A 22,803-nucleotide genomic window follows, 5' to 3' on the forward strand; every position below is an offset into this window, starting at 1 on the left:
TGATATTTCATTAATGAGTATACCATCGAAATTTTCTGGTAGAGTAGCATGCTTTATGTTCATGTTTTACCATGATTTTACTTATTTTATACAAACGTTATCGTGATATTTTATTCACGGACGCTAAGCAGTGTGATTTATGTTCATGATTCCACTACCTTAGCCACGCTTTTCGCGATTTATATTCACGTTATCGTAATATTTTATTCATGAGTTTCGCATCGAATTTTTTGGCAGAATGGTGTGAATTCATGATTTCAGTATCTCAGTCACAATTTTCGTAATTTTTACTCACGTTTTCGTGATATTTTAGTCACAAGTAGTGATTTGTGTTCATGGTTTCAAGATCATAGTCAAGATTTTTGATATTTTATTCACGAGTAATTTATGTTCATGATTTCAGGGCCTTTTTTCGATTTTCGTCACGATTTTCGTAATATATCTTGATAACGTTTATAAAAGCGTAACAGATTCGCGATGTCTTGTTTTGTGAACAAACACGATTTTTGACGCTATAATATATTTTTGAGGAACAGCGTAGTTTTCGTTTTCTGTACAGATATCACAATACACCTTATCAAATGAGCAACGATGATCGAGGTCCTAATAATATTCTTATATCTGCTGCTCGCATCTATTACTAGTCACTGGAAGTTGGACCTAATTATGATATTTCATAAAAAAAATTGAAGACCATCTGCAGAGTTGCATGAAATTAAAAATGATTACGGATGTCTTCTAAATATCACAACCACTCAAGATGGATCGTGAATTATGTACTACGAATCATGAACCAGTTCACGCATCCATGAATATTTTATGATTTCGTGTAATATTTCACGAGTACGAATGATCGGTCGTTAAAATTATACTAGGAATGTTGAGCTAGTGCACGAAAACATGAACAATACTTTAAATCTGTGAACTATTTCACGAGCACACATGGTCAGGAATCATGAATCAGTTTACGTTTCCATGAACAAGACTTTGTGAACTTCTTCACGAGCACGAATGGTCAGTGGTTAGTAATCATGAATCAGTTCACTTATACATAACAATATTTTTGATTTTTGAACTATTACACGAGCTCGAATGGTAAGCCGTGATTTTTATCTAGGAATCATGAACTAGTTCACGAATATATGAACATTATTTCATGGTTTTGTGAACTATGTCATGCGCATAAATGGTGAGTTGGGATTAATTCGCTAGTAATCATGAATCAATTCACGTATATATGAATAACATTTTTTGATTTTGTGCACTATTTCACGAAAAGGGATATTGAATCGTGACTAATTAATTAGAAATCATGAACTAGTTCATAATCATTGAAAGGATTCATGAAATAGATCACGGGAAAAATTCGTTTTGATTTTGTGAAGAGCTTCACCGCCACAAAAACCAAATCATTTTCAAGATGTACCAAATCATGAATCAGTTCACGCCGTATAGTGGGACTCTGAATAATATTCCAAAAGCTATGAATAAAATCACGATTCAACATTTGGTTTTATGAATAATTTTCATAATGTTGTGATCTAGTTCACGTATAGAAGATCGATTTGGTAATGGTATGGCGCGGAAACCGTGACTGAAGTTCACAAAACACTGTGAATCGGATAATACGAAAAATCGATATAACTGATCCTTTTAAACATCTGTTGAAAGTTTGCTTGTCTACACTAAGAGCTTTTTCAAAGCAGTTGACTATTAAATGGTTCCTCCTTCGTATCCTTCGATAGTTAATTCATCAAACGAGGTCACAAATATAATCACCGTCCACGCTGAAATAAGAAGAAGTATAATCTCGAAAATCGATTCTCAATCAACAACGGCTCAAAGCCCTCGGAAACAATCTATGTTTCGTTTGACATCACACGAAACATTTATTGGAAGAACTACGCTGCCACGATATCCGAAACTATCGACTCGACACAGGTACTTCCTCCGGAGAAAGAGTAGAAATTTTTATCTGAACTGATTCTCGATGCCGCGATTCATGTTCAGACGAAATGAGTACCCTGCGTGAGCACCCAAATATGTTCCCCTAATACGTGGTGGGACAAAGACTGCTCTGGCGTATAAGCGGAGAAGGCTGCCGCGTCTATGACGGGACATCCACTAGTTACCGACAGTACGTTACATTAAAAACGCGATCGAAGACTTTGAAGAAAGTCAAGAAACCTGTTACTGGCGACGGTTCGTCGACGAGTTCGCGTGGGAAACATCGACGAGCACTCTTCGGGGCACGGCCCGATGCATACGAAAGTGTAGCAGTACAAACGAGAGCGTGGAATAGTCAAAACCGTTTGATATTCGATTTCACCAAGAAAGTTTATCCGGATTTCGCCCAGGCAGGGAGGAGCTGGTGCGCCGCGTGATCAAACCCCCCCCCCCCCCCCCCCCCCCGCCCAATGCCATGAAAAAAAATTCGATTGGTCCCGAAGGTATCGACGAAATCTTGGTTCAAGGGTATGGATTCATGTAGTCATTTATTTTGTGTGATGTGCATATCCATGTCAAATCATTACGCACTGGAAACGAATCTCCGACGTACTGGATAAGTGGATAGTGGTATTTGCGGTCGTCGTGACTGCTGTCACGATATCGAGCATATTGCCTGGACGTGCACCGAGTATAGTTGCGCAGTTTCGGTGACTAGATTCCCTTCGGACTCGAGGAAGATCACCCAGTGTTCCGATAAGGGATACTTTGGCATGTCATGTGGTTCTTTATAAATCCATTGTCTACCTGTTCTTGAAATAAGTTGGTGTCTAAAATTTGTTCTCTTTGCTCTATCTTGATTTTCTTTTCAGTCGTTTCAAAACGTGCGCTAACCTCAAAGCAAATATCCCTACAACGAGATTGTCTGGAAAACTAATGCTAACAGCGCCTGGCTCCAGAAAGGACTCTCTGTGGCTCCAAGAAGTAGGGTGGCGTACTCAAATTGGATTGATTCGTCTGCTAGAGACCTACAAAACGGACAAAATCGGATCTTCTGCGTATAAAAGTTCTTTGGCCAACTAAAATTTGAAGAATTACTTCATGGACTTTCACAACGGTATCATGTCAGTTTTGTAGACAGACTACACATTGTTGAAATATCTTAACGAAAACTGTTAAGTATAATACATTGACTGCAACCGAAGCAACTTCACATAAACTACGAACTAGTCTCCGATCAGCAACAAAAGTTCAACTATTAAAACTACAGTCGTGATTCGCTGGTTGGGCCACACCTTCTGTCCAACTAATGAATTTGATTCGCTAGTTGGACCGAAATTGCATCTGCTCACATCTTTAATTAATATCAGTTTGTCAAAGTGAATTTTACACGAGATTTTGACATGGAGATGTTTTTTAGTCGGCTAATGGAGGGCCAACTAAAAAGCGGTTCAGTTAAAAAGTGACCAACCAGCGAATTACGACTGTATATCTAACGCTTCCGTCGAAAAAGATAATTATAATGGAACTCGAAATTGTTGACCACAAGACGATAAAACAAAAGGCAACCGAATGTAAACACCGAGACACCAGCAGCGATAATAGTACGGATGAAAGTGTCACGAGTGAAAGTGGATTAATTGATCCCCTCTCCGGGTGTTTGCGTGCGTACTGGTAAAATACTTTGCAAAGAATTACTTGAGAATAACGATAGCAGGCGCTGCTCAAAATAATGTGTCCAAATGGGTGGAATGAATAGAGGTGCTGCTGATTCATATTAGAATCAGAGCACAGTAATCCTATTTTAGAATTTCTAATGTCCAAAAATTTCGTCCGACTATTGCAAAGTTGGGCACTGTGTAAAATTTCCACCAATAAAATGGAAATATCCCCCGCCGAGATTTGCACACTGTGACGCTAATGACAGGTGCGTCGAGACTTAATTTATGTGATTTGCGTCATTCTGAAGCTGACGTATAAAAGCAATAGAAATACAACCGAATCAACCACAAAGCAACCTACGAAACTATGTCTGCCTTTGGCAACAGAGGTGTCACAAAACATATACAAGACGCTTGCTTCATATTTCAAACACTGCTTGCAAAGAAGTCCCATCCCACGCCACCCTGTCCCATCCCACGCCACCCTGTTCCATATGTTGAGCAGACAAGCCCGGGGAAAATCCCAACAACACCAAATCTTCGAGAAACGAACAACCCGAAACATCAAGCGCGACTGATGGAAAATCCGCAATTATTAATCAGTAATTACAATTTATCTTACAGCTCACCTGAAAAAAAAATCAATCCAGGCGCAACGAGCAATACGCCACGCTCCGAAAATTGACCGAAGAGCAATAAACTCTTACACATGTCTACACTTGCGGGGTTTACTCTACCACAAGCGATTCACACACTCACGCATACACACCACACCACCTCTCAGTTCAGCCAGCGAACAGCAGAACCGCTCTTTTCGTTCGAGCTGCAAAGATTAGAATCAATTAGAAACCAACTGCTAATGTACTCCTCATTCGAAATTAGTCTAATTACTGCAGTGTAAAGCGAGAGAGAGAGAAAACACAACACTCGAAAATGCACAAAGGAAAAGCGAACGAAAGTTTGAACCGATCGCTGAAAGAATTCAGTATAGATAATAATATAAACAACAATAAATAATAAAATATGCAAAACGTTTTTCCCCCGACGTCTGTCGGACGCGGAATGACGTCATTCGACCGCGAACGACTCTCCATCCTTCTCCAAAATACCGTGTTGCTACTAGCAACTATTTATTTATGTGTCTTCCCTTCCTCGGTTGGGTGAAGAGCGACCGACTATACGACACAAAAGCAGAAAACTGTCCTCAAGAGATTTCATTTATCGTTTCGACTTTTTTTTTTGTTCCAAAGCATAAAAAAACAACTCGAGAGAAAGAACTACCGCTCGGATGACGACATCCTCGACCGGCGGTCGCATGCGTTCCATATTGTATTGAGGCAAATATGACTAAGGTTTATCATCACGAATGCTTGTACAATGAAGTCAAGCCCCCTGGCGGCCGGCGGCAACCAGCCAACTACGATTGAGTCATGCTCGTCAGCCACTTGGAGCTCTATTACAAAAACATCAACAACAACAAAAAACCAATGCTCAACGACTCACCTGTACGCCGCCGCCCGTGGTTTGCGATGCCGGCAGGATTTGTACGTTTGCGGGCGAGTTGATACTTTCTGAGCTGGCGGCACTGTTGGCCGGACCGGGTCCGCCGCCTGAGCTGGAACTGCTATTGTGCTGCTCCGTATTGGCCAGTGGGTCGAGCGAGGAGGATCCGTTCTCCTCGACCATATTGTCCATCGCCTCCTGCTTCAGCTGCCAGAGCCCTCGTGAGTTTCCCGCCAGTTTGAAATTTTGCTGCGGCTTTTAGCCTTCGGAGGGGGTGGGGTGGGGGGTTTGATTATCCGTTTCCTACCACGCCGCAAGAGGCTACTACTGCTCAACAAATGCACCCTCGCACCTAGAGACACGCGCGCGCACACACACAAACGCACGCACTCACGCACGTAGAGACACAGGGTGCGATAACTCAGTCGCTTTTCACTGCGCTGGTACACACCTCAGGCGAACAGAAGAGTGACCTTCAAATTGGTCGTCGTCGGGTCCACTAATTGCCTCGTTTCTGGAACAGTTATGAGAGAGAGATGGAAAAAATAGGTTAGATTTTTTCTGCTTACTAACGAAGAAAACGCTCTCAGGATGCTCTTCGATGCAAATATTGTTATCTTTCTGTTTTTATAGGGGCTCGATAAGGCGTGTGTTTTTTTGGTATTGATAAGGTTAAGTAATACCGAAAATACATCCAGCTCCAGCGTACCGTTTTAGATCTGTTCGTCCGAGCTACTTTTGTAAGACACAAATGTCGTAATCTATAAAGTTCGAATTCGATTGTTACCTATTTTGAAGTGTGAAAAGTCATTAAATCACAAATAAAACAAAAACACGTTTCACCACCACCCCGGACAACATTTGTAAACATTACTAGTAGCTTGATAGGGTTGCTATCTTTCCATGACATCCTTATGGCATTTTTAATTTTGACAGTACACCAACGTCGGTGTAGTCGGTGATAAACTTATTCTTATGCTGATTTCGTTTTTAGATTCGAATCGATCTAGGTTTGCTCTAATGTTTACACTTTCCATATTAAAATGACAGTTTTTAACGAACCTAGGGCAACTCTGATCTAAAACCGAAATCAGCATTACTTAAGTGTAATCAGTTTATTTTTTGCACTACACTGGTGTAGCAGCAGGTAAAAACAAAACACTATTGGTCAACGCTTCAATTTGAAGAAAAACTAATGATTCTCACAGCGGCTATGGAGTAAACCAAACTACTTCTGACCATGGACATTCTCAGCAATTTGAAAAGGGGAAGCACTCCTTCCTAACAAAATATGTCTTAACCGCAATGTAGGGAATGTTTTTTTTTCTATTTTAGTAACGCATTTTTTCGTATCATCGCAAGATTATTTCGGAAACGTATCTCGTAAACTTGGTTCTTTCGTTGTTAAAGATGAGTGTTTTTTGGGTATATCTTAGAGAGAAATCTGTTTTAAGGCTACGACACAAAGAAAAAAAATATTGGTAAAAGTAGAAGTGTTCCGCTCTTAGCAAAAAACAACCAACGCCTACTATTAGATTGAAAATAATTTTTTTTAAATTAATCAAGAATAATAATCAAAATAAAAGTTTTCCTTTTAAGCTAATGAGGAATAGTAATCAAAATAAAAGTTTTATTTTAAAACTTAGAGTACGCGAGTGAAAAACTCTTATTTTTACCAACATTTTGTTCTGTGCATGGAAAAAAACAAGCAACGCCTACTATTAGGTTGAAAGTGAAACTTTTAAATTAATCAAGAATAATAACCGAAATAAAAGTTTTCCTGTTAAGCTAATGAAAAATAGCTATTAAAATAAAAGTTCTATTTCAAACTAAGCGTATGCGTTGTTTTTTTGCTAAGATTGAAAAACTCTTATTTTTACATTTTTTCTGTGTGGGCCTATTTATGTAACAAACCTTCAAGCCTTCATTTTTTTCTGAAAGGTGCCAAAACTTCAGTATGGTTATCAGAGTTCCTGTGATTGCATATCAAAATCGCTGGTCAGTATGAAACGTGTGAATGCTTCTAGAAGAGCCGTTACAAGTAACGGTTTTTACATAAATTCGATAAAACCGATACAAGAGCACTTGAAAGTTAAATGTTTACTAAGCCATAGAAACGTCTAAAACTAGTGGTTATTATTAAAAGCACAGAGAACAGAGATATAAGCTAGAACAAACTTTCCCAAAAAAACTTGTGTAAACATTTAAATGAAAATACGTTGAAAATCACCATCGCATACAAGTTCGCATGCGTGAGTCACCATTGTGTCCAAGTTTGCACACAAGTCCCGCATAGCGATTGCTGGCCCATCGCAGCGCCGGCCAGTGGCAAGTTGCTACTTGCTGTTGTCATTTCAAAACGACAGTTTTATTTCTTACACAAGTTGAAAACTTTACTTGTATGTCAGTTCTCAGTGTTAAAAGCAATATGGGTTACTATGCAGACCACGCACTCAACTAAATTTGATAATTTCCGCACTGACCGAATAGTCAGCAATCTTGAAATTTACATCTTAGTAAAGTGACATTAAAAGATTTAAAATAACTTCAGAAGGTTTTAGAAGACTTGGCAAAATTTCTTAAAGCTATGCGAGACGTTTGAAAATTTCTTAAATCATCTACAGGCATTCAAAGATTTCTGAAAGCTTCTCAATAATTTTTAAACTTCGGAATACTTTTTAAAAGTTTTGAAGATTTTAGAAAATTACAAAAGAATTCTGAAGACTTCTAATGATTTTTTCGATTTTCTTCAATGCATTCTAGATTTCGTATGTTATTTGTCAATCGGACACCGCAGCTCAATGTGCTGTATCTAAAATATTACATTCCATATTATGGAAGAATCTCATATTTGAATTTAAGTAATAAAGTTACAAAAATCGAACGAGAGAGTATGCCGCACCTATGTAGATTCCACCACATTGATCGCAGCGCTCTATACTATATTAAGGCACACTACGATGACTTTCAAACCAAATTCAAGGTCATGCACTGGCCACTCGAATCAATCACGGCTGGGCTGGATGGACACCGACCGAACGCTAGAAACAAAAGAAGCAAGCTTCCACCAACACAAACGTGCATCGCTGTTCGATTCGAAAATTCTTGAGCGTTTTTTCAAAACGTCATATCTGCAATGAGTTGCTCTCTTTGTTTACTTTCTCTTCTGTTAATAATTCGGTCACTTTAACATTTATCCCTCAACTCTTTGCATAATATGCTAGTTAAAACCACCGTCTTTCGATCTGTACTGTAAAATAAGTGAAAAGTGTTATAGTGACGCCGTAAAAATCGAAAGAGAAAGTAAACAAAGAGAGTAACTCATTGCAGATATGACGTTTTGAAAAAACGCTCAAGAATTATAGGTCCGGTTCGGATATGTGAAGAATACAGTTCGTCTTCGTGTTCAGTTTAGTTGAGATAGGTCGCGTGCTGGTGAAAGTTGAAACATTCGTCGCGGGTGTGTCGCTGTCGACGGTTTCGGGAATGATTGGTTGGCGGCATTAATTCGACGTCGATTTTCGCGATCACCGATTGTGTCGGGTGATAAAGGTGTTCCTCTTGAAAAGTGTTGACGTGAAGTTCGCGGTAAAGCGACAATAAGCTGAAGAAAATATCGAGCGTCAGTAGTTTGTGATGGTAGAAAAAGAAAGTGTAGTGTTGTGTGTCTAAAATAAGTGAAAATGGCGCTCGTGTGGAATCACTAGATGCGGCAGTGCAGTGTTTTGCTGATCATTTTCTGGATGTGTCGGAAGAAATGATGGCTATCGGTGCCCAATGATTGCTGGCGAAGAATGCTACTTCGCTCGCCGCCTACTCATGCTGCTTGCGGAAAATAAGTTCAAAATTGTTCTGAATTGGGGTGCTGAGTGTAGAAGTTTTTTTAGCTCTGCCTTATTGAACGCATTTAGTTTTGAAGAAGTGTAATGTGATGGAAGGAAACAATGTTTTATTACGCTATCGCTAATTATATGTTTTAATGATGTTATCGTTGATTTTTGATTGTTCGTGTTGTCACTGTCACTGAAATAGTGTCGATCCATTTTTCTATTCTTCCTGAATATATTTTAGTGTGATTGTTACGTAAAAAAGTGGCAGATAACCTGCAGCTATAAAGCTTTGGTGTAAAAGGGTAAGTAGGGTTTATTAATTGAAATTTTTTGTCTATAAATACCCCCGACTTATGGATTTTTTTCAGAGATATAAATACTATATAGCACTTCTGACACATTATTAATAACTTACCCCTACCCGTGATACATGTGGAAATGCAGAAATAAATCCATGTTTTCTCACACTCAAATAGCGTTTTAATGGAGCATCCTGTGTTCTATAAGAAAACCGATTAAACCTTTTCTTGGGAAATTCAACTTTTCTCTATGAAAAAGTCTGATTTACTGTTGTTCACATTGACTCGAAGGTTGTTTTTTCAGAATTTGTTACTTCTTGTCGTCAAACGGTGTTAGAGGCCTTGTTTGTGTCAAACACCGCGATATACGTACGAATTCCTTTATTGTATAGCCAAGAATCATGCCCAGAAATCCGAGAAATAATTCGGTCTCCATTCCCTTGTGAAAGAGCTTTAGTCGATTTCGATGGTTTTCCTTCGCCGCCGCTTTGGAACATTAGTTCACTTCCCTTCGAAGTAGGGTTGGTTTTTGTTCTAGCTGGGATTCAGTGAAAAGAGGTTGTAAGTGGCTTCAGGGTCCTTTTGTACTTCAGAAATTCCGGTATTGGTATTGGTAAAGCGGTTACCGATAGCGTAGCAACGTATCGATCATCGGTGTCAATCCCTAATCTCACCTGTTCTGAAAAAGATTCTTGCTGGATTTTATCCAAAAACTTTTCCCACGAGTATGAGGTACCTGTTCAGATATCAATCTTCGGAAGTGCAGTGTTCTTTCCCAGGTAGAACACTGATAGTGACATATTACACTATCACGCATTGTTTTTAGTAGAATAAAATGGATGATACAGTAAGCAGGGGCCTCAGTAAGTTTCTAATTTTGTTTATCCCGTAACAAGTCGACAGAGTACTCAGGTACTCGGAAAACTGAAATACTCATTACTATGGCATTTTTAACCGATTTTAACACTTTTGGATTCAGGAAATCATCCATTTTTAGATTTTTTGAAAATGAGCCGGATTAATTTATTTGGTTCCCGCGAATCCGGAGGTATGTTTCAGTACTGGGATGCTATTTCTGAAGTACAATGCAATGCTGGCAATGTAGTTATTAAAATTCTTGAACTTGCCTCAGAACACTGCATTTTGTGGTTACGGGACTATTTGAAATCGAGCACTGGAACTCCTGTTCGTAAATGAAAAAACTTCAATGAACTGAGCCGTTTTAGATGCTCTTGAGCCGATAGTGTGTATGTGACGTACATCATCCTCCCCTTCTAGTAACGCAAATTTGTTCCCAGTTAGTTATCTATGACGAGATACAGGATGTCAGATAGTTGAAGTTTTCGACTGATGACTGATTTCTAGGTATCAAAATTCACTGCAAGCAATCGATGTGGCCTGTAGAAAAACTCACTAGTTCTGAAACAGCTTTTCAGACTACATATTCACGCACCCCGTCCACTACTAAACCCAGCCAGATGCGCAAGCGCATTTCGTACAGTTCCAAGGTTAATTTTCAAACAATCACTATCGCAATCTGCGTTTCTCGTGTATTGGCAAAAGATCAGTTGTTTTCAAACTTTAAAAAATGTGATAAGCATATCGTAACATAACCACGTTCTGCGTTGGATCAAAGCTTTCAAAGATGTTCGTAGGAAAAATGCGTTTTCACGAGACCAAAACATATATATCGAAGGATCAACATGGCTTTTTTTAGACAGATCGACCACTAATCTAGCCCAATTCGCTTCACCATGTATTTCAAATATTGAAGCTGGATCTCAGGTAGACACTGTATATAAGGATTTTAAAGCAAAGCAAAGATAGAGCGGCTTCTTCAAACTTTATAGGGTGGCTTAAATCCTATCAACTATATATCATATAGCCTTATCAACTTATCAGGTGTGCCTCAAGGGAGCAATCACTAACCATTGCTTTTTTTTGTGCTTCAATGATTGTTTTTTGTATTATAGCCACAAGGTATACAGGTTGGCTTCATAAAACGGCCCTCTGAAAATTTTAAAAATTTTCTTTGTATCATAAAAAAACGGAAACTTTAGTGGAATATTTCTTGCATAGTTCAGATTTATTTACTTCAAAATCATTCGAAATGGACTCCCATTTCTCGATTTAATTGTTTGCGATAGTCTTCTAGGAACACTGAAATAGCTGACTAGTACGGTTTCTTCTGAAATATCGTTTCATTCTTTTTCAATTGCAGTCATTAGAGTAACCTTATTACGTTTTGATTTATCGTTGGTGACTTGACAATACTCCACATTGCAAAGTCGAGTAGGGTGATACCCGGAAACGAAGGAGTCTACATTTCCTTGTTCTGAAAATGCTTAAAATTATGGTGGCATTATGTTAATAGGCTTTTTTGTCACGTGTTGTGGTGCCGAAAATTAGGTCCGAATTCAACGTCTGAAAATTCATTTTCCATTTTCCTGTCAACACTTTCTGCTGTAAAAACTCCATGTAGTCGTACTGGTAATTTTCACGGCATCCGGAATCCGAAAAACAGAAAAAATACAATTTGAAACTATTACAGCTCAAATCATAACCGAATCCGGTTTTTCTTGCCTATATGCACATTTACCGCTTAGATTAATGGAGTCAAGATTTCTACCGAGTATCCTATAATTTTGATGGTTAAATTAGTGGCTTACATCGAATAATTTCTCATCCGAATAGATAACGACGACATCAGGATGATCTGCGAACCAACTTTGCAGTCTCTTTTTTCGTTGCCTCAGAAGCTGGTATTTTTTCACCACACCTTGAAGTCCTTAGCCGACTGGACCGAATTGCGACGTATTTTGTTGGCCGCAGATTTAATCAATGCGTTTGTCCTTAAAAAACGAGACTTTTTTAAGTTTGGTCGTCTATAGAGAATCCAACTTCCATCTTGCAATCGTTTCTTGCATCGCCAATTAAATTTTTAATTCACACCGATCAGCTTCGTTATGTCTTCAACGGACTTCTGTTTCCTTAACAATTTCAAAACTGCGCAGCACTTGGATTCCTATTTCATAGCTCTGAAATTTCGCAATATCACTAAACAATTATTACATTAATTGTACCCTAGAAGAAAATATTTTCAAATACACTTGACTTTGATTTGTACCCAGTGGATTGCAATTGAATTGTGACAGATCAAAACAATGGGACCGTTTTAAAAAGCCACCCTGTAAACTTATGTACGCTGACAATCTCAAACTGTTTCTAATTGAGCTGTAAAAAGAGGATTGCATTGAACTACAGCGACACTTGGATGTCTTTTGAAATTGATGTAATCGCAACTAGTGACTTTTACGGGTAGAAAAATCTAATACTCTGAAGCACCATCTCCGGGGAATCGCTAGAGAGAGTGAAAGTTATTAGAGACCTCGGAGTACTCCTAAAGTCAATTGACAATCCGGAATCTGATGTTTTGTGTTCCGGATTCTACTTGTCAGTACCTAACAGCTTACTGGGCTGCTAGGTAGACACATAATCAATCATAATCTGATGAAGATCAAACTGATTCGAAACTTTTTTGGCTCTCATGCCAATGTAGCGATATACTTATACACCCTAAAGGAGCTAAATTGGAATGCACTCCCGAATTTATGCAATTGGTCCACAAACCAGCTCAAATTTAAATATCATGTTTTGTGTTTCGCATTCTCCTCGTTAGTACCAAACAGTTTACTGGGTCACTAGCAAGACACTAAATCCAAAAATGCAAGCCAGCCGTTGTTGCTCCGAAATTCCGGATTACCGGGAAACAACTTGTTGAGGGAGTACTCCTGATGGGGACCGATGTTGTTCAAGAAGCTTGCTTCCAAGCTCTTTGAGTCCTCGTATATGCTATACGTGTCCTTGTACATCCAGCTTGCCAGATTCTCGTTGCGATTTTTGAGCAGCACCTATATTCAGCAAATACCGATAGCATGGAATGAATCTGGCAACAATAGTCGCTTGTTGTTAAATTTTACCAAAGCCTTGTAGAGAAAATTAAGATGCGTGTAGCCTCCTCCTTTCGCAGTTCAGCACAGTTAGTTCGATAAGATCCGGTGGTGACAATTGGAAACGAATTCTTTTCTATGATTTTTTTTTATAAGTTTAGTCTAGTAATGATTGGGCCACGACTTGCAGCTTACAAAAAATGAAGTCAATTTTGAGCATTGTATCAGCTGTCGACTTAGCTGTCTTGATGTTGATTGTCGATAAATCCCATACAAACTTTAAGCATGTTAGCTTTGGTCGCTTATACTTATATTCGAAGCAGGATTTCCTAGTGAATCGAATCGACGGCGGTAATGTCACTCTAGTGGTGAATCGTGTAATCGTCACTGATTTGTTATTCGTAGAACCCAAATAAAATGAAAGAGCATCTCCGATTAAATTCGTTAAATTACATTGTCTGTAGGCGTTGTGCAAAGCTAGGCCCAATTCCAATCAATATCCTTTATAGACAGCAAAATACCTAATTATCTGCCGGTATTTTCAACCCGCACACACTCCAGCAGTTCCACAGATACCCCACTCTTCTTTCATGATAACAGCGAACTTTTAAAAACTCTTATTCTCACAGAAAATATTACCGAAAACACAATTAATTCACAATTTCTTCACACTTGAATCAAAACCGCGACAACCCGCACTGTGCAATGACAACGAAAAACAAATCTTCCACAGCCTACTCCGTTGCTCAGTTGCACCGCTGCTGCTTGCTATGATGAAAGGCGTCCAATTGGGAGTCGCCCATGTAACGCACTCTCCGGAACATCGACCTTGACAATTTTGGGTGGATGGGTCGGTTCCGTTCGGTGGGTGGTGAATTGGTTGCTTGCATCATCACCATCGCATCATCACTGTCGCCGCTCGCCACCTCGTTCCTTTTTTGGGGGGTGTGACACTGGTGCGAGAAAATCAAAACATTACACGTAGCCACCATCACCTAAGCCAGGCCCTGGTCCCAACACCACCACCTCTACTAGCTAGCCTGCCGGTAACCTTTCGTTACACGCGCATGCAAGGACTCTCGTTTTCCAAGTAATTTTCCACTGGCTCCCGGAAAAAGGGGCAGCACAAGAGAAAGAGAATGGCACTCGATTGGGAGAGCGTGGGGCGGGATGGGTAAATAACCTTGAAATTATCCAGGAATTAAGGTGTTGGCAGCAGCTCCGTTCGCCCTGTAAGCGAGCAGCAAATGCACACCAGAAGAAAATAAAAAGTTATGCGCTAGCGCTGTTTACCGATGTTAGAGAGCTTGTTTTCATGCCATCATCGATATTATTGTATGATTCATCCAAACAACAACCAGTTTTGCGGTTTTGTGGCGAACGGGCAATCGAGAAAAAGATAGTCTTTTAGCTTTTTTTGTCAGCTCATGCAAAAACTAAGTACAATGTTATCGTTCGGTACGTAATCGCAAACACCGGGGAGGACGGTCACGCGTGTTCCTGCCAGGCGCTCGTGATAGCGCCATATTTATCATCTTAGATCAGAACGATGCAATTAATTTTTTATCAACACGGACCGTGCTTACGAATGGTACAACCACAGTTTCACCAATCAGGTTTATTACGTAGTTACATTTTATAGGTCCTAGTAGTAGGCTGTACATATGGCCAAACCAGATATGTTGTCACGGTGACACCAGCGAGCATACACGATCGTTTGACGTTTAGATATCATAACATATTTTGCTGTCGTCAAATCAAATTGTCTGTTCTGTGACGAATCACCACACTTGGAACTTTTATCACAACAGTCCATTCAAATGTGTCCATTTCAACTTTCTGTCAAAAAACGGCACCGATTTCAAAGAGAGCGAGCGAATGCTGACCAATTTCGTCCTGCATTGGCTACCTTTGCTTTCCTATCGCGCTCTTCAACGACGACTAGTATCTGCTTGTTGGTCCGACTCTTTTTTTTTCATTCGGAGCTGCTTTTCACGGGGCACTATGCTTCCAATACACACCAGGAACCAAATAAAGGTGCCAAAAATAAAGACTATTATCAAAGCATCTGAGTTGAGTCTGTTAGCTACCACTTTAAGCAATATCACACAAAAACAATCCACAGGAACATAACAAATTAAATTTAAAACTAAAAGCAGAGTTTCCGCACGAAAAAGTTTACAAAAATTACATACCTCTTACGTATACTGCTCCGTCACTACGAACAGAGCGATCTACAGAAAAAATAGCTCTATAATCGCAATAATGTAGGTAGAGTGGTACACACGTCAACAATTTCTACCAGTACACTGAGCCAACCATCTACGGAAAACAAATACACCCTACGAAACAGTCAGTGCCTACTCGTTCAGGCATCTCCTTTGCGGCAAACCACACGGGCACGATAGAGATGGTTAACCCGCTCGTCACACACTGTCAGTATTGGTGCAGTGAGTCCATCAAGGGGTATACGTAACCAGATTTACCTCGCACTCTCTCGCTTTGGCCACCAGAGGTGTCTACCAGAGACTTGGTGCTTTCTCCGTCACTCCTCCACTGCTCTATAAGCACTACTATACGTCGTTTCACACTTTGGGTACTTGAATGTTTGAAGCGACACCAGCAGAAGCACCAACAGCAACAGCAACAACAACAACCAGAGCAGTAGACCTTTGAGAATCAGCGGACAAGTTCGTCATATTCGTAGCGAGCACAGAAACGAAACTAGCGAGAGCTTGTTTTTGACAGAATAAGTGAACGTCATCGCAACGTGAATACGATGGCACGAGTGCAAGAGAAAGAGAGGATTCTCGCGACGTTTTGCTGAGAGCACCGCGAAACGAACCAAACGAACACACGAACGAATTCATGCTCGTGTGAAGTTTCCTAAATACGGGAAATTCATCGATCGAGGGGACCTACTGATGAAAATTTTCATCCGAACATCATAAATTGTTAACTTTATTTTTATGTTGATTATCTCTAATTATGAAGCTCTATGGTGAAAATTTTACCTTCACCACACCCACCATCGGGCAACCCCTCGGCAGCGCAGTCATTGTACAATGTAGCGGTATGCTTACGTATCCATATCGTTTGCAGAGCATACCCACTTGACGATTGAGCAGCATAAAAACAACGGGCTGGAATGCTCGAACGAACGAGTCGAATTTCACCCTACACCTAACCTACGAGCATGATGGCGTCTGTGAATTTGCCTTTTGCTATATGCTACGCTATGGATGGTGGTGATGTGTTATACGTAATCAGGGGTGACGTCACCGCCCTGCTGCTGATGCTGCCATTGTAGAGCAGTCATTTTTTTTTTACTACATACCCTACCACCGAGTGAAAACTGTTGTTGGGTGGCGGAAAATTTTGCCAACTGTTCAGACCACACGACCACCCCTCCCAGCGCAGCATGCGGTGGGTGGGTGGTTGACTGTCAGCTAGCTATGCACGTAGGCCTGCTAAGATGGGAGCAGAAGAAGCTTCTCGCCTCACCTAACTAATGTAAAGGGCATCAATTGACATTGAAAAGTGTGTATTTTTAAGACGACGGATGGGCATTACGTCATCAAAATACGGCGCGCGCGTGAGATGATGTGTAAATTTGATCTTGAAAAGCAGGATTTCATTATCGGCTGATCATTTGCGTAAAAACGACCGAACCGACGGATCTCTCGACTTAATTATTGGGCGAAAACAAGCAATATCCGACTCGAATAGCAATACTAGTTTAGTGCAGGCCGCAATTCGCATGGTTATCAAATGAAATTATAAACTACCCTAGACATTCGAAATATCGATTATATTGACTAACTGCTGTTATACACACAATAGCCGTATTGTTACATACTTCAGTAGAGAAAGAGGAACAGTGAAGCCCCGTTGAATCAACATTGGCCAAATTATCACTTGCCGTTCTAATAAAATCACACCTCGTGTGGATTCACTGTGCGAAAAAAAAACAAATACACTCCACTACACAGCCTACTATTTGGTTACATTCGGTCGCTTCCCCACACATCACGTATTGCGGGTTCGCGTTCGTTTCAAAACTTTGAGCTCACTCACCAATACTGCACAATACCGCGGTAACTAGTAATAATAACAAACTCGACGACGACGACAAACGACGACTGCACGCCACACAGTGAAGCTCTCTCGCTCTGCCAGTTCTATACGCTGGCTAGTTGAACGGATGACGTAATGTTTATGTTATTTTTAAATTTTTCGCTCGACTCGGTTAGTTTTCGCGAGTTGGACGATTTTCTACTTGGTTGCCATAAAAAAATGATTGTGAAAATTTACGATCCTTTTAAAATACAGTTTCAATTGGTCTGAATATTCGCCTGTCCCTTTAGCCACCCATCGATTGGTTACTGAGATAAATCATTTCAACAGCTGAAAAATACTCCCAGCCATGTGCTATAAAAGATGGAAGTCTGATGTCATACAGCGTTATTGCGTTTCGATTTTGTTCCCATACAACCGTACCGGGAGTCTGATGTGCGTGTTGATGAAAACCATCGAATACTGCGACTGTGTGCGAGTGTTGGTAAATAGCCTGCATTACAGTTTCATACCCCTCGCGAGTAACCATTCAGGAACTGACGGGTATAGTTTGGTCATTCGAAAAAGCGTGTTTATTGAAATTTATACACGATAACATAAAATAGTATAGCTTTTTTCGAGAGCGTACAATATAATTCGCAAATCTAGAAAAAATCTATTGACATGTTTCGATTATAATTAGCAGGTGTAGCGGATTTTATAGTTATAGTCAAAATTATAAATTTAAAATTGAACCAGTACATAGAAAAATTCTAGAAAGAGAACTCCGGTGACTCCATTTTGGATCGATTGGATTCGATTTTTGCTGTCAAGAAACGAATCCAATTGAACATTGCCTATCCTTATAACATTGGACGTGTTGCCACACAATGCCGGGGCATACGTTGCCAAAAATGCAAAAAAAAAAATTCTCTCCGCAGTTCTCTTTCTAGAGTTTTTCTACCAGTACAGAACGTGTCCTTAAGTCGTTACTTGACTCGAAATAATTTTCTCCAATCTATCGAACCTGCGTGTATGTGCTGATTACTCTTTATAAATTCAAAACACTGTTCTAAACGTGATTCGGATTAAGCAATAGAAAGAAAGGCAGCATACACCAGTTCTAAAGCTCGAAACAAATCTGTTCCGAAATAATAAATCAAAACCCTCTGCTGGTGATGTGGTTGTTTCTGTTTTCAAACTTATTAAGTACCACGCTGCTAAATATACCCTAAGAAATTTCATTGATATAAAATACTAATACTTGAAAACCTGTAACAACAATGAAAATCAATCAAAGATTTTGATCAGATAGCATTGCTTTTGAGTTGACTACCAAAAATCAAACTGAAACTACTCTAACTCTATTTCCTCGCTCACCAAAATCTCCAAATAACATCCGTCTTTCAGTAGGCGCAAATTCAATTCAGTCCGCCCGTGCTTTAGAAATACTTACAACAGCATGTTGTTAGATGCCTTAATGATAAAAAGCACCACGTATATTCGAAATATGAAAACTATTTGTGTTAACAGGTTCAGCACACTACGCACAGTGGTCGGAAACGCCAAAAATGTGAACTTAATTCACTAAAGGCCACACCATCGAATATATTCACAGGGTGTCTTTGGAGGAATTGTTCGTATGGATATTCCCCACAATCTGATAACAATTGAAATTAGGCATGGCTTACTATGATCGAATTAAAAAAATACTTTTTGTACTGACGAGGTAGAAAGTTGGTGTCTTCGACAGTTTTAAAAATGCTCATAGGGAAGAATTTTGTTGAAGGTTGAAGGAGATTAAAGGTTACTGATTTATAAGGCGTTTTCTATGGCAACCCCCTTAAATCTAGTTTTTTTAACATAACTTTTTTCATTGTGACTTTTCGTGCAAACTATGTTCAAAACAAATGTGTAGATATCAAAGTTACATAATTTTGTCGAAGACTGTATGTAAAAATACTCATTCGTTTCAAAGTTATTGAGGATTTTTACATTTTTTTATACCAACTTCAACTACGTATCAGAAAGAAAGGAGCAAAACAAAATGCACGAACAGACACTTTTTTATATGTCTAAACTATGCACAATAAAGCTAAGAAGGTTTGGTGCATGGCACTCTATAACCCTATGAATAGGGTAAGCTTACATTATCATGTTTTTTTACTTTTTCCATAAAAAAATCAGCAAAAATTTTTTTTTGGGTTTTTGTGCCCCAAATTTTTGAAATTCTTGGTTTGATATTCAATTACTTTATTTTCACTTATACCTGAATATTTCAGATTTTATAAACGTGGGAGCAAAAATGTGAAGTTTTTAATATCATTGGAGATTCCAAACTACTATATACTCAAATTTACATGTCATAATAAATTTAATGCTTACAAAAGAATGTCATACCCTTAATTACTAAATTTTACGGAAAAAATCAAAAAAAATTTTTTTTGCTGATTTTTTTTATGGAAAAAGTAAAAAAACATGATAAAGTAAGCTTACCCTACTCATAGGGTTAGAAAATGCCTTATAAATCGATAACCTTTAATCCTACAAGCCAAAGTTCTTCAACAAAATTTTTCACAATGAGCATTTCTAAAACTTTGTCGAAGACACCAACTTTCTACCTCGTCAGTATAAAAAGTTATTTTTTTAGTTTGATCATAGTAAGCCATGCCTAATTTTAATTGTTATCAGATTGTGGGGAACATTCATACGAAAAATTCCTCCAAAGACACCCTGTGAATATATTCGATGGCTTGGCCTCTAGTGAATTAAGTTCACGCTTTTGGCGTTTCCGACCACTGTGCTACGTACCTACAAACCGAAACTATTTGGTCATGAGAATTTCGCCCGTATCAGCACAACGCACACGCAAACAGAAAAAAAAATAATTTATCCCAACGCAACTCACACACGTGTTGAACGCAATCCGAAGCCACCCTACCCACCCACTTTGCATATCATCGTATCTACATGACTCGAACCTATCGCATTTCCATACGCGCAAGGTGAAGAGCGTACGATAAACTTTGCACACAGCAAGGAAACGGGTGCAAGTTTTACAGAGTATAACTGTGTGCGAGTTAATGCCACCACTGCCGAAAATCCATAGCATCTACTGCGGATTTTCGGCAGTGTTGGCATTAACTTGCACATAATTAAACCATCTAAAACTTGCACCCGTTTCCTTGCTGTGTGCAAAATTTATTGCACAATCTTCACCCTGCTCAATTTGAAACTTTATATGAACATGGAAGATGGTACCGCCTGGATTGTATAGCTATCATGTTGCTCGTTTGGCAAGCGAGCGACGAATTATTGAAACGGACACGCGGCACCTCTAGTTATAAACTACCCGTGTTTGATTTAGTCACTTAGGTGCGAGTGTGTGTGCTGATGCCAACGTAACCCCATAACCTTTACCGCTTATTATACCGTCCGGACATTATAGTCACGATGTTGCTTGTTTGACATAAGAGCAACAATTGATTCAAATGGCCACAAGGCACTCCTATTTATAACAGTTCGTGTTTGATTGAACTACTTAGGTGCTTTCTATTGACGGATCTGCCTGAAAAATTTGCCTCACTGACGGCATTTTTTTACTTTTCTCGTGAACTTTTCAAGTATTTTCAAGACAAGAGGGCAGCTGAGCAGCATTTTCCCATAAGCGAGATTTTTGGCAAATTTAGGACTAAGAGAAACGAGAACAATTGAAAGACTACGACTAGGCAGGCTCATATGGACATGATCGAAAGCAAATATGGAGAATCCTTTGCCTTCTGCTGGTAGAAGTTAAGCTTTCCACCAAATTCTACGTTTTGGCCGTAACATAACTCATCATCATGTTTTACCGCTGACACCGGCCGATCATGTCCATATGAGCCTACCTAGTCCTAGTTTTTCGTTAAAAGTTTATAACGGATTCCCTTTAGAATACCTATCCGTCTTTCAATTTCATTGCTTTCGTTTCTCTTAGTTCTAAATTTGCCGAAAATAGCCAACAAAATAGATACAGTAGCACACTTATTTGCAGATGATTTAGCTTCGGCTAGACCGTCACAACTTATCCCCTCTGCAATAGGGCATTGCAAAAAAATTTTTTGAATTCTCAAAGCCTCATATTGTGATAAATGTCAAAGTAAGCTCAGATGCCAAATTTCACATCATTTGGACAATTCTAGACTCCCACCCACTTCGCTTGAAATTTTTGAAATAGGTGCTATGGGAAAATATTGAGGAAAAATAAATGAAATGCTATAACTTTTGAAGTAGCAATCAGAAAATTACAATTTACACCTCTTGTTGAAGGAAGATATTCCTGTTTCTTCGAAAATACGGGAAAGTAAGGTACTGGGTCATTTTGGTCCTAAAATCCCCTATTTTTAATAATAGTTTCTGCACCGTGATGCAAATCATACAAATTTTGGAGTTTTTGTAATGTGAAAAAATCTCACAAATCGAACGGAACCTTTTCGACCTTTGCCCGAATATGAGAAGTTGGGGTTATAGGGCCTTTTGTCATTCATATTAAATGTTATCATTTTCTCGTGCATATATCTCCATTATTCTTCACTCAATTGTAATAAATTGTACCTTGTTAAACGTATAAAATCCTTAAGAAAAAAATAAAAATAGATTCGTTACCGGTAAAATTCAGAAACATCAGATTATCTGACATATAGTCTCGATTTCATATTTTTATCATAAAATATGAATGCACATGCACATATGAACTCCATTTAACATCAACGTTCTTATTCAATTTACTACTTTTAGTGTAAAATACGCTTGGGGATCGCATGAGAAAAGTTTCCATCCTGGAAAAATAGGGGAAGTTGAGATATTAGAACATTTAATGAAAAAATGTGATTTTCAGAGTTAATGTCCAAAAAATTGATGTTTCTGAATTTACCGGTAACGAATCTATTTTTGTTGTATTCATAAGAATTTTCCGCATTCAACAAGCTACATTTTATGAAAATTGATTGAAGAATAATAGAGATATATGCACGAGAAAATGATAAAATTTAATATGAATGACAAAAGGCCCTATAATCCCAACTTCCCGTATTCGGACAAAGATAAAAAAGGTTCCGTTCGATTTCTGAGATTTTCTCACATCAGAAAAACTCCAAAATGTGTATGATTTGCATCACGAAGCAGAAACATTATTAAAAAATAGGGGATTTAGGGACCAAAATGACCCAGTACCCCACCTTCCCGTATTTTTCTAGAAAGAGGAATGTCTTCCTTCAAAGACTAAGGTTATTTCCTTTAAAAAAATATAAATTGTAATTTTCTGATTGCTACTTCAAAAGTTATAGCATTTAATATATTTTTCCTCTATATTTTCCCATGGCACCAATTTCAAAAATTTCAAGCGAAGTGGGCGGGAGTCTAAAATTGTCCAAATGTTGTGACATTTGGAGAACTCAAAAAAAAATTTTGCATGCCCTACTCTGCAACCATACAAGACATACGTATTGGTCGTACAATTGTGGTGTAAATCCAATGGATGTATTTGGGTTTGAGACCCCACGTCTTTCCAAAAGTTCGT

The 22,803-nt window shown here is 39.0% G+C and overlaps 1 protein-coding gene across 13 annotated transcripts in view; it reads right to left on the reverse strand.

Annotated features, from left to right (window-relative positions):
* Positions 1–17,397, reverse strand: part of LOC131692389 (cyclic AMP response element-binding protein B) — a 32,674-nt gene extending 15,277 nt beyond the window's left edge. For 5 of the 13 annotated variants that reach the window (XM_058979504.1, XM_058979497.1, XM_058979489.1 and 2 more), the window contains exons 1-2: positions 15,386–15,661; positions 5,112–5,625 (exon numbers count right to left, since the gene is read on the reverse strand). In XM_058979504.1, coding sequence (XP_058835487.1) covers positions 5,112–5,303 — 192 coding nt within the window. In that variant the 5' untranslated portion in view covers positions 5,304–5,625; positions 15,386–15,661. The other 8 variants (XM_058979454.1, XM_058979438.1, XM_058979432.1 and 5 more) reach the window with 8 other exon arrangements.
* Between the last annotated feature and the right edge of the window lie 5,406 nt (positions 17,398–22,803).

Source organism: Topomyia yanbarensis, chromosome 1 (genome assembly GCF_030247195.1).
Source record: "Topomyia yanbarensis strain Yona2022 chromosome 1, ASM3024719v1, whole genome shotgun sequence".
NCBI classification, from domain to species: Eukaryota; Metazoa; Arthropoda; class Insecta; order Diptera; family Culicidae; genus Topomyia; species Topomyia yanbarensis.